The sequence below is a fragment of the Mesoplodon bidens genome (assembly GCF_964165515.1).
Source record: "Mesoplodon bidens genome assembly, chromosome: 3".
Classification (NCBI taxonomy): Eukaryota; Metazoa; Chordata; class Mammalia; order Artiodactyla; family Ziphiidae; genus Mesoplodon; species Mesoplodon bidens.
In genome coordinates, this window is record NC_138178.1 from 103,099,390 (window position 1) to 103,112,216 (window position 12,827).

General features: G+C 39.4%; 1 protein-coding gene across 2 annotated transcripts in view; it reads left to right on the plus strand.

The window, feature by feature from the left end:
• The first annotated feature begins 579 nt into the window (after positions 1–579).
• The window catches only part of RPGRIP1 (RPGR interacting protein 1), a 72,396-nt gene continuing 60,148 nt past the window's right edge, over positions 580–12,827 (plus strand). Inside the window, exons 1-10 of one of the 2 annotated variants that reach the window (XM_081229646.1) lie at positions 580–658; positions 1,177–1,308; positions 1,970–2,075; positions 4,857–4,880; positions 5,800–5,946; positions 6,428–6,501; positions 8,319–8,461; positions 10,016–10,176; positions 10,645–10,788; positions 11,252–11,402. In XM_081229646.1, coding sequence (XP_081085772.1) covers positions 1,187–1,308; positions 1,970–2,075; positions 4,857–4,880; positions 5,800–5,946; positions 6,428–6,501; positions 8,319–8,461; positions 10,016–10,176; positions 10,645–10,788; positions 11,252–11,402 — 1,072 coding nt within the window. In that variant the 5' untranslated portion in view covers positions 580–658; positions 1,177–1,186. Of the gene's footprint in view, positions 659–1,176; positions 1,309–1,969; positions 2,076–4,856; positions 4,881–5,799; positions 5,947–6,427; positions 6,502–8,318; positions 8,462–10,015; positions 10,177–10,644; positions 10,789–11,251; positions 11,403–12,827 lie in introns of those variants that run through there. The other variant, XM_081229647.1, reaches the window with a different exon arrangement.

The following is a 12,827-nucleotide window of genomic DNA, read 5'->3' on the forward strand; positions in this document are numbered from 1 at the left end:
GGCTGCTATGGAACCCAACACTGAATTAAATATAGTGCTGTGTGTAAATTTCCTTCACCTGGCCTACTCATCCCTGTTTTAGGTCCATGGGAATGGGCTGTCTTAACCCTGGGGACTCAATGTTAGGTTTTGTTCAGCACAGTCCTATATATTCAAGCTCCCTCCTTGAGCCAACAAAATCTTTGTGAAAACAGCTAGAAGTAGAAAAACTAAATAAGTCTAAATTTCAATTCAGTTTGACTTCAGCATTATTGAATACCAGTTATATACTAGGCACTAGAGACAATGATGCATTAGAGTTAGACACAGTCCCTGCTCTTCTTCCCCTTTATACTGACCTACTTGAGAGTCTGTAGTCTCGCTGACTTATTAAATCAGTAGTTGCATATCTATGCAAGAGTAAAAACTGAGAAGCTCCCCTCTGAGATCATTGGTCATATAAGGATTTCCTCCAGATCTCAAGGCTCCCTACTTCCAGCACTTGGTGTTCCATTTCTAGCACTTGGGGTTCTGGAAAAATCTGTTGCCAGAGTCTGCATCTTCTGTCTAAACTTTCAGAGTCAAGGGACAGGCTGAGCTACACAGCTCCTCCCACATTCAAGGAACATGTGACAAATGAAAAAGCCAGAGGTGAAGTATCCAGTGAACCCAGCGAACAGTGAGTTCTTTTCCTTTATCCTGCGCTGTTACTCCTTCAACTTTAATTGAAAAAACCTCATTTAGGGAACAAGTGAATGTTGCCATTTTTGAGTCTTTCCAGAATAATCAGAGAAGATGAAAGTCAGCCCAATTTGGAAGTTGTCAAATTCCAACTTCATTGCTTAAAAATGGAAAATAAACATCTCTTTGTCTTCCAAGGAAAGGAAAATAAAGGCCCTTTCCTTAATTGAAGGTATTCCCTCTCTTTCCCTTTATATTTTCCCCCTTAGGTCGTAATTCACTTATATTTCTGTTTGACACTGGAAAGCTATATTTGGTAAGCTTATCCTCCACATATGCCAAGATTACTAACTCCTCTAAGTTCTTTTTATATATGTGAGAGCCCAGTTCTAAACCCCTATAACAGCAGTTTCTAATTCTTCTTTTTGTATTTAATATTCCTAATTTTAACAGTATAATCTCTTTTAACAAAGTCATAATTATGATTAAACTCACTGGTCTATGCATGCCTAACAGTGCCCACATTATGACCAGCGATACTATGCAAGTGGAAGAACCACCCAAGTCTTCTGAGAAAATGTGGTCCAAAGATAAGAATTTTGCACAGAGAAGCTCTTTGGAGTGTGCTCAGAAGGCCACAGAGCTTCGGTAAGGTTGTGGCATTCCATGCCTCAAGCCATAATGAACTGAAAAAGAGGTTCTTGTTTGTACCTTTCTTCCATCTCAGAGGAAAAGAGAATGCTTGGGATTAATTCAATCTGAGAAGTAGACCTGGAGGCCCAAGTGGTTAAGGAATGGATTAACATAAAAGGGATGCTTATATATAATAAAAGGTCTGCTGCTTCACTTCATAGAAGGAAAACTATTTCATCCTCATCACCAGATGGGGGCTCTCAGCCCCCACTGTGCATCAGTCCCTGGAAAACTTTTTTTTTTTTTTTTTACGTGGCTGGTCTGTTTTAGTCCCTGGAAAACTTTTTTAAAAATAGACTTTATTTTTTAGAGCAGTTTTAGGTTCACAACAAAATTGAGCATAAGATACAGAGATTTCCCGTATACCTCCCTGCCACTTCTCCCCACACTGCCTCCTTCACTGTCCACATCCCACAGCAGCTAGAATTGGGAATCTCTGAGACAGAGTCTAGCGAACCCACATCCTCCCCCAATACCTTTCAAATGATAAAGAAAACATGATCTCTTAGGTTCAGAAATAACGATCTTCCTTTGTGTCCCTGTCCATATCCACAGGGGGAAAAGTACTTAACTGTCCATTCACAGAGGATATTTTAGCACTGTCTTCTTTCTCCAGAGCTTCCATTAAGGAGAATATACAGCTGATTCAACTTAAGAAGCTCTTACATGAAAAGAATACTTCTTTGGCAGTGACAAAAGCACAATTAACAGAAGTTCAAGCTGTGAGTTGCCATCATCAGCTGTGCCTTTTGGGGGGAAGAAAATCAATTAGTTAAGAGATTTGTATTATTTTCTCCACTTTACACACGGGAGACCACAATGGAGAGAAACTAAGTTGCTTGTCGAAAGTCACACAATTGTGATGAATTGGGAGATTGGGATTGACATGTATACACTGTTGTGTATAAAATGGATGACTAATAAGAACCTGTTGTATAAAAAAATTTAATTTAAAAAAAAAGAAAGTCACACAATAGATAGGTGATGTTCAAATCCAAGCCTTACAACTCAGAATCCATTCTTTTTCCAGTACTTGCCATTATCCCTCTGCTGGGAAGAAGGCTCAAGCCCTGCCTGCTAAGGTGGAATTAAGTGAGGTTACCTTGTGTCAGGTTAAGTTCCAAGCCAAAAACCACAACCAGAGTTTAATTAAACTTGGGGAGCCAAGAGCAGTCACAGGGGAGGGGAAGGAAACCAGATTACTGGGCACTTTCTATGTGATGGACTTTGTCCTAGATACTTAGAATCATGATCTCATTTAAGCCTGACAACAGCCATAAAGGTAAGTACGTTTAACGGATGAGGGAACTGAGCCCCAAAGAAGTTAAGTAACTTGCTCAAGTTATAAAAATAGCAAGAGGCAGAGCAGGATTTGAGTCCAGTTTTATCTGGCATCAAGGCTCACACTCTTCTCACTACCAGACAATGGAAACTCATATCTGAACGGTAGAAATAGGGCATAGAGGTTCTAAATAATAGATTGGCACCATTCTTTTATTGAATAAACGTTTATTGACTACCACGAACTGTGCAAAGCACTTGGATACAAAGATTAAAAAGATAATTAAGACAGCTCCTGCCTTCAAGGAACTTACAAGAGTGAGAGGACAAGATGTAAACAAGTACAAATATCCACAAACAGGGTATGGGTCAGACACAAAAGAGAGAATAGTCAGATCCACCAGAGGATGGGGCACAGGATCTGAAAAGGATCCATAAGAGATTCTATTCGTGAGCCAAATACTGGCAGTTTGGCAGGTGTTAAAGAGCGTGCAAGAGAGGGAAGGGCTTTCCGGGGAAGAGTGGTGTAGGCCACGGCACAGAGATGAGAAACATCAGGGATCAGGTCATGGAGGTCTTATCAGGAATTTAGACTTCATCCTAAAGACAGAGCTGCGGAAAGGTTTTAAGCAAGTTCATAACATGATCAATTTCTTTTTCCCCAAAGAGATCACTTTGCCTTTTTTTAATGTCCAAAATATTTTGAAATACATTTTAATAAAAAAAATAATACTTTCAAGAAACTATTATAAAGCACTAATAATGATTAATTCTAGGTAGTAGTAGAATTATAGATGACTGCTATTATAGTACTTATACTTTTCTGAAATTTTCAACTTCTCAAAAATGACAAAACTACCAGGAAATATCATCTGGCAGCAGAGTGAATGATAGGTTGGCTGGTACAAGACTGGAGGTAACAGATGAGTACAGTGATCCAAGGGAGGCAGGATGAGGGTCCCAACCAAGGCAGTGAGAGAGGCTCACAGAGAAAGGACTGTGTTGGGAGAGGTCCAGGAAGTGGAAGAACGGACTTAATCACCAAAGTAGAGTGGGTGAGGGAAAAGGAGAAAGGAGAGATGACTCCTGGGTCTCTAGCTTGGGTGATTAAATGATGGTGCCATTCACTGAGATTAGCTACAGCTGGTGCTGCCCTTGGTATGTCTGTTTTGATTGGGACTAAAGGCATCTGTACAAGGCCAAACTCCAAACCTATGTTTTGTAGAGAACTGTGCATATGCTCATATTCTTTTGATTCGGTTAATTTTGGTAGCACTGAAAGGATGGGAAATCTGGGAAGGAAGGTATTTTAAAGTTGTATGGGTAAATAGCTATATTTGTGGAATTAGATTTTTTTTTAAATCCATCTATTCTTCCATTGCATTAAAGGAAGAAAGGGAGAAAGCCATTCTGAATTGAATGTCCTTGCCCATATTAGTGGTAGTGGTAAAGATGACCTAAAATGGTGAATAATTTTCTAAAATGTAGGTTTTACAATTTGGTTTTTTAAAGCAATTTACCTTTCTAGTCATGCTTACTTACACATATACTAAGATAAGTTTGCATCCTCTTAATCCCTTAGCAGTAAAATGTGGTCAGTAGTGCAGACTCTGGAGTCACACAGGCTGCAGTAAAGTTCTGCCTCAGCCCCTTGAAAGCTGTGCAATTCTGGGAAAGTTAGCTCTATGAGCTTTGGGTTTCTCATTTTTAAAGTTTAGATAACAATACCTCTCAGATTTGTTGTAAGGATTAAATGAGATAATATATGTGAAACAATTATGATGATCATAATGTAAGAGATAATGAAACAGTAACATATAACATAGTAATTACTCAACCAATAATAGTAGCTGTTGTTGTGAGTTTGGCTATTGTTGTTTTTTCTATTTCTAAAACTGGAAAGAGACCTTTCTGAAGCCTGATGAGTAAGAGATGGCACCTAGTTTGAAAATAAAATACTTCTTAGAAAATCCACCAAGTGCAATGCAAATGTGAATAAATTACCCTTCATCCTTTTTAAAGAAATGGTGTCATCTATTACATTCAGGACTGCCTGGCAAGCTAGGGCAGGAGAAAAGGAGCAGCAATTAGTAAACAGGCACACAAATTGACTTGATTTATGGGAATTTTTTATAATGTCTTTTAAAATAAATATTTAAACATTTGTATTATAAACATCAAGTTGATATATCAATAGAATAATACTTTTTTCTTTCTTTCAGGCATATGAAACTCTGCTCCAGAAGGTACTTAATAAAGATTCCTTAACTCTCTGTTTCTTAGTAATCAGAGGAATGAAACCCAAATGAATCTTCATCTTCAAGTAACATAACACCAGAATTTAGCTAACTATATCAAAGTTATTATGTTATATAATTTTTATTGAGACAAATGGTACTATCACTATTATTGGAAGATACTGCATTGTTTTCACAAAAATTGAAATATGAGATCTGAGTTGAGAAATATTTGGAATAGTATTTTTCAGCCTATTGCTACAGAGAATTATAGCATTTGTTCAAAAATTCCTAAGAGTAGTCCTCTAGCATGTGGGAGGTGGTAAGATATAGCAAAGTTGTTGCAAACCTTCTCTGGTGTTACTAAATATTTGCACCCCTGTGAGTGGGGTACAGGTGAAGCTAGGTAAGTGTCCATGATTAAGAGTCACTAAGGCAGAGTTCCCAACACGACCAGCCACAACTGTTCCTCACAAGAAGGAACATGGTCATGCTGGGAACTCTGCCAGAAAAATGCACTTAACTTCTAGAGTTAACATGTTACTTTGCTAGGGGCAAAAGGAGAAATATTTCCTCATAAAAAGCATTCACATAGCTTAGAAGGTAAAGGCAGCTGAGAAAGGTGGCACTTAATTTAGAATCAGGGTTGAATTTGAACCTTGGGAAAATTAAGGCTCCAGTGACAAATTACAGTTTCCCAGAGTGGAAAATCCTCACTAACAGGGAAATGGTATTTCCTGAGAAATGCTAGGGTGGAAAACAAGGTCAATTTACAGTGCAAATTTTGATTTATCAAAATTTGATTTATACTATAAATCAAAGCCCTTCTTGGAGACATCCACTAGGGAATGCTCCAGTTGTTTGTATCTTGAGACCCCTCCTGCTGAGTGATATAAACATTCCCAGAGCAACTTTCCTTTTGCCCCAGAATCAGGGAATCCTGGGTACAGCCCATGATGCCCTCCTCAGCCAAGTGAATGAGCTCAGGGCAGAGCTGAAGGAGGAGAGCAAGAAGGCTGTGAGCTTGAAAAGCCAACTGGAAGATGTGTCCATCCTGCAGATAACACTGAAAGAGGTAAATAACAATAATAATTAAAAGATACCATCAGTTGTATGTGACATTCCAATTTCAGAGATGTTAAAAAGTGTATCTTAGCAAAAATATGGGTATTTTATTTTTTCAAATAAGAAAAATGAGATTCCAAGTGGTTAAATAACTTGCTCAAGATTATACCATTAGGGGAAAAACTGGGAATTATATTTATGTCTGTTCTCCAAAGTCTTTTCTCTATTATAATGTTCTGCTGTTTCCCTAACAGTAGAAACCCAGATACCATGAAAATTTAATTCAGAGAATCCTCATTAATTCCAATTAAAATTTCTATCACACCTTCAATTGGTTCAAGTCTTTATAGTTGAATGGATCCTCATAGACATAGGAGATGAACATAGAAAATCTCCCACCCAAGTCCCACCCTGCAACAGAAAAAAGGGAGACCCTGTGCAAGGCAATAGATTTAAAAATCTTATCTCAGGCACTCTACTATCATTCTTAGTTTCAGGAGAGAGTTGAAGATTTGGAAAAAGAACGAAAATTGCTGAATGACAATTATGACAAACTCTTAGAAAAGTGAGTACCAAGTTTGGATCTCAGAACATTTTTTTGTTATAAAAGACAATTACTGAAAAGTGCCTTCCGAATTTTAAAAATAAAAATACCTAGTCTCGATAAGGATACAGGGAAACTGGTACTCAGTACTGTTAGTGAGAACATAAATTGGCAGACTATTTTTGGAAGGGAATTTGACACTATCAAAAAAATGTTAAACGTGCATATCTTTTATGCCAGATAACCCTTTTTTTTTTTCTTTTTTGCGGTACGCGGGCCTCCCACTGCTGTGGCCTCTCCCGCCACGCAGCACAGGCTCTGGACGTGCAGGCCCAGCGGCCATGGCTCACGGGCCCAGCCGCGCCGCAGCATGTGGGATCCTCCCGGACCAGGGCACAAACCCGCATCCCCTGCATCAGCAGGCAGGCAGACTCTCAACCACTGCACCACCAGGGAAGCCCCCGATAACCAATTTTTTGGAATCAAAACTAAAGAAATCCTCTTGTGTATGTGCAAAGAGATCTGTGTAGTAAGAATGTTAATTAATACATTGTTAATTTAATTAGTAATAGTAAAAAAAAAAAGGAAACCATCCAGATTTCTTCTGATAGGGATTGACTAAATAAATCGTGTTGCACCGCCACATTGAAATGGTATAAAGCTGTAAAAAATGAGATAGATCTATATGCCTAAGATATACTATTAAAAGAAAAATCAAATTGCCAAAGAATGCGTTCATTGTGACCTAATTTATGTCATGTGTGTGTGCATCCACAAACTTTTAATGAGATGAAAGGACTGAAATAGGGCAAAGAGGCACTTTTATTCTATATACTTCTATATCATTTTAATTTTTCACAAGCATATATTTACGTAGTAGTTTTGAAATTAAATATACCTTTATGTTTAAAAAAATTAAACACGCTTCTTATAAGTTAAAGGCAGCAGGGGGTAGATTGGGGAGGTTGCATGGGAGCATCTTGGGAACAACTGATGCTCTTCAACTCAGTGAAATAAGGTAGTGTGGGGATTACCCACTTTGAAGACTCCCTGTGGCAGACATTACTATTGGCCTCTTCCCTTCATTATTCATAACATTATCTTCTTGGATCATCATGTAATGTATGGGCAGGAAGTGCCAAGAAATCTTAGTACTAGCTTAACAAGTTGTTTTTAGACCACATTTATTAAAATGATAACTAGGAAAAAGACATTAGCAGAAATAATTGCTTGATTGTCAATGTCACTTCACTTGTGTAGGTAATCAAGAACTGGCCATGTGTCTTTTACACTCAAGATGGGTCTGCCCTGACAGCTAGATATAGTTAGTGGTGTGCAGGCTGCAGTTATTGAAAAGCTTAGTTCCTGCCCTTCAGTGTAATAATTTACAATCTAGTTCAAAGGCAAGTATTCTCTAAACTAGCCACTGGTGAAAGTAGACAGAGGAACGAAGTAAGGAAAAGAAGAATATTCTGTTACTTATTTCTAATCTAGCAGGCCTGAGAATGTCTTGGTACACAGTTCCCTAACTAAAGAAAACCATCATGCTAGAGAAGTTCCTTGGGAAATAGATAAGACTTGTGTTGTTTGCCCAGGGGGTTATTTGAGACTTAAACAGAAGTGATATTAAGCAACTCCTCAATAGGACCCAAAAGTTCCAAGGCAGTTGGTAAATGACAGTTACAGAGAAAGCAGAGGCAGAAAAAACAGGTAGGGAAATGAATGATGAACTAGGCCCAGGAGATGCTGAAACTGTGTAATAAAGACGTCATATCACCCACCTTTGAGTGTCCATCTGACAACTCTCCCCTCCCTCCTTACTTGCTTCCCATTTTCAGCATGCTGGATAGCAGTAATCAGCCTCACTGGAGCAATGAGCAAGGAGAACAGCTACAGCAGAAGGTCTCTCAGTTGCAGGATCACCTGGATGCTGAGCTGGAGGAGAAGAGAAAAGTCTTACTTCAGCTGTCAAGAGAGAAAGGTAGGTCAAGCCCTGAAGAGTTCTCTCAGATGAGGCATCCTCTACATCTGGTTTGGGAGAAGGGAACTTGGGCCAGCATTTCTCCAATCCCATCACTTGATCCCATTTTTGTGTGGGTCCTGGATAACTAGAATAAGAACACTGGCAGTCAGGTCAAATTCACAATCAAGAAAGCATGACACCTACCTCACACATACTTATCCCTACATATTGACTTTCCATGTGAGAGAATGCCAATTCTTGATTTATAATGTTTTTAAACAGTCAATTTATTGAAAGTGTTGAAAATGAATTTTTCTGCCTTTTATTCTCATCAGTCATTTTAAGGTGGTTGCGAATTGTTTTGTTTTAGCATCTGATGCCTGAAGTTGAGAAGCAAATTATTGCTCTTGGTTACCACTACTATTTCCCTGTCTTTTTTTAAAATTTAATTAATTAATTAATTAATTTTTTTAGCTTCATTGGGTCTTTGTTGATGCGCACAGGCTTTCTCTAGTTGTGGCAAGTGGGGGCTACTCTTGGTTGTGGTGCACAGGCTTCTCATTGCAGTGGCTTCTCTTATTGCGGAGCACCGGCTCTGGGTGCTCGGGCTTCAGTAGTTGTGGCTGGCAGGCTCTAGAGCGCAGGCTCAGTAGTTGTGGCTCATGGGCTTAGTTGCTCCATGGCATGTGGGATCTTCCTGGACCAGGGCTCAAACCCGTGTCCCCTGCATTGGCAGGTGGATTCTTAACCACTGCGCCACCAGGGAAGCCCTTTCCCCCGTCTTAATTCTTGGATCACAGTAGTTATTCTGAAGATTTTTAAATACTGTCAAAGAGACCTTTGTCTCCCTTCTTTTTGCTAGGCTGGACCTTGATATTTAGTCTTATCAAACTTACATTTCATCATATTCTAGTATATTCACATAAAAGAGTGGAGGAAAAGAAATATGACATCAAGAAAAATAGAGTCAGGAACCATAGAAGGATAAAGCTTAGGAGTGCATGCTAAGGATCTTGTAGTATGTATGAAGTACAAGTGAAGTCTTGTGGGTAATCTAATCTAACCTCCTCTGTAATGCATGATACTGAAATGATCACACTAAATGCTGATCACCTTCCTTGCCCGAAACACACATGGAAATGTCCAAATGCCCAACCTCCCTTCCTCCAACTCAGGGTCGGAGTCAAGGTGGGTGTCACAGAGAATCAATAGCATAGAAGTCAGATGGAGTTGGGGAATGGTTGGGGAGATACTGAATTAAATGGTGCTGTCAAAAAGTTTGGACTATCCCAGTCGGTCAAGTGGCTCTGATTTTGTTGTGGTGGTGGTAGTTCTCCCTTCCATACTACAGTTCTGCAGGTGTTTTTTTTGTTTGTTTTTGGAGTCCAAATGTCAACTCAGGGTCAATAAGCTAGAACCCCTTTGTAGAAATAAGAGAGAATTGCTTCTCTAATGGCAAGTTTATAAAATGGATTAAACATTAGTGGGAAAATTTAATTCACACTTGGGCCAACTTTAATATGGTTGTTGGTAACTACAGAGTTTCAGCTTTCTGTATTATTTTTTCCCCAGCTCAAAACAAGGATCTGAAGCTTGAAGTCAGCAACCTGCTTCAGAAGCATAAACAGGAAGTGGAGGACCTCCGAAATAAAGACACAATTTCCCAATCTCCTGACTGGCAATCTGAACCAGCTACTTACCCAGCTCTATTCCAAGAGACCACTCAGATAGAGGTAAGAGCACCTTTAATCAAACAAGCCCCCTCTACAAGAGGGATTGCTGGCAAATATCCCTTGAAAAGATGAAGGGACTAGAAAACTAACTGAACAATATTTTGTCCTGATTGAGGACAATATTTGGAAGTATATGAGAAGGCTGAGAGTAGAGATAGCTTCATGAGCTCCACAGACTTTTTCCACACTGTACAGCTCATAAAATTTAGAATTTTTTTCAGATGAGGACTTGCAATGATCTGCTGAAGAGCAAACAGCCATAGGAGATTGTATAACTTACTCACTGCTGCTGTTGAACATGAAGAACTAGGGGATAGAGCACTTGTAAAGTAACACAGGTCCTCTCCTACATTTCAGAGTAGATTCTGCTGCTGGTATTTTACTATTATCAACGGCTGCTGTAGAGAATAGTTATTACTATACCTATCATATTTATACTCCCTTTTACCAATGCTTTTTCCTCTGTAGCCCTGTGAACCAAAAAACCAAGAAGGAAAGAAACTGTCCCAGATGTTAAGTGAGTTGCAAGTATTGCATGCAGAGACCATACTGGAACTAGAAAAGACCAGAGACATGCTTATTCTGCAGCGCAAGATCAACGTGTGTTATCAGGTGCAGGAAAAGATGGTACAGGAAGGGGATAAATAAATGGGAACATGGGAACTACTTATAAGACTGGGAATGAAGCAAGACCCGAGTTTCCAGGGCTGATGCAAGGTGATATGCTGACCTATGCAAACACAGGATGTGCTGTCCTTTGAAGAACTTGAGGACACACACACGCCCATGGCACCTTGGCAATAAAAGCCAGAAGGGGCCAGCTAATGAAAATGGCAAGTGGGAAGCTTCTGGGTTCAAATTTTGCCAGTCCCAGGAAAAATACTACCCTATGGCACTAATAGCACAACTGGTCCTGGAGGGGTCTGTGAGGAACCTAAGCCTTTTTCTAGTGGATGAATCTGCCCTGCTAAGGAGATAGTGGAGTCTCCTTTACCCAGCAAGTACCACCTTTTTATCTGGGCTCTTTGGTTCTGGGCCACTGAGATAGAAAAGTTCAGACATTATTTCGTTTCAGGAGGAACTGGAGGCAACGATGACAAAAGCCGATAACGAAAATAAAGTTCACAAAGAAAAACTGGAGAGGTTGAATCAACTCCTAGACCTCAAGAACAAGCGTATCAATCAGCTGGAAGGTATTTTAAGAAGCCATGGCCTTCCAGTATCCGGCAAGTCTTAGTACTTTGTTCACTTCCTCTTAGGATCTGTCACAGAGCTAAATGCCCGTGCTCCCCTCTGCACCTGTCAAGAGGGCGCCCTCTATGTCTCAGTATAGGACTTATCCCTCACATTCTTGATTATCCTGTCATCTTTGTTGTTTTAATACATGGTTAGCAGTTTCTTCTCCTGCATCATGTCAGTGTCTTTTCTCTGGAGAGTTTCACCAGGGCCCAGCAATTGCTGAATCTATTTTGAAAATAAGAGTGTATCACTGTTGGCCCTCAGGGTGGGTAACACTCTCCCTCTCTCAAGATTGTTTCCTCAAGCCAGGCCTATATTTCAGTTTTGGGGAGATAATAGAGCTACATCACTCATCTCTTGTCATCCTTTTCTGTGATTTCTCTCTAAAAGTCTCTGAATTCTTTGTTGCAGTTTGAGGATGTCTACATAACAGGGCAGGTGGCTGGACACTTACGCAAATTTTATAATGTAATACTTCCTGTATTTAATTCAGTCACTGTCGACCAGGATCTGGTCTCAGCCTTACATATTGAGAAAATTGGCTTCGTTATTATACCCAGTGGTGAGAGACCTGACCCGTACTAACCAAATTCACCAAAGACTGATATTTACACCCGAATGTTCATTTGTTATTTTATGATAGTGGCTCTTTCATTGCTGCCTTGAGAATATGCTCATGGCAGCTCGTTCTTGGGGAAGCAGAATCAATAAGAAGGATACTTAGTGAGCCTGGAACTAGAGTAAAGGGAGGTGGGTCATTCAGAAGCATGATTTATGCATGCCAGGGTGAGTCAGTTAAAAGGTCCCTGCCATATAACAAAGGAAATCCTTTGGATTGAAATTCTCATGTCTTTCAGATTCAGGGTCTTTCTCCTGCGACAGTGCAGGATAAATACACATACCTACCTCTGAAGGTTTATTTGCTTTAACTTGTAGTTCTTTCCTTACTGGTAAGGCTGAAGAGTTTTTCATATGTTTACCAGTTATTTAAATTATTTCTTTTGAGACTTGCCTGTTCCTGCCCTTTACTCATTTCTTAATAGTATATTGTTAATTTGTAGAAGTTCTTTATATGCTAAGATTATTGACCTTGTGCCACGTAATGCAAAATTTTGAATATATTTTATTTATTTATGTTAGTCTTATCAATTAAGAAACTGTTCACCAGTCTCTGTATTCCACTTATTTTGGGCAGGAAGACATTCTGATGTACCCAAAATATTTTCTTCTACTACTTTAACTCTTAGAATAGGACCTTCACCATCAACACACTGTGACAACTCAAATACTCCCTGATTTGAAGCAGACTATATATCAAAGTTTCTGGTTGGTTGGACATGGGAGGTAATGTACAGATTTGGTGGACTGTCTTACATATCTTTATTTTGTATCTCATTGCCAATATTTTCAAC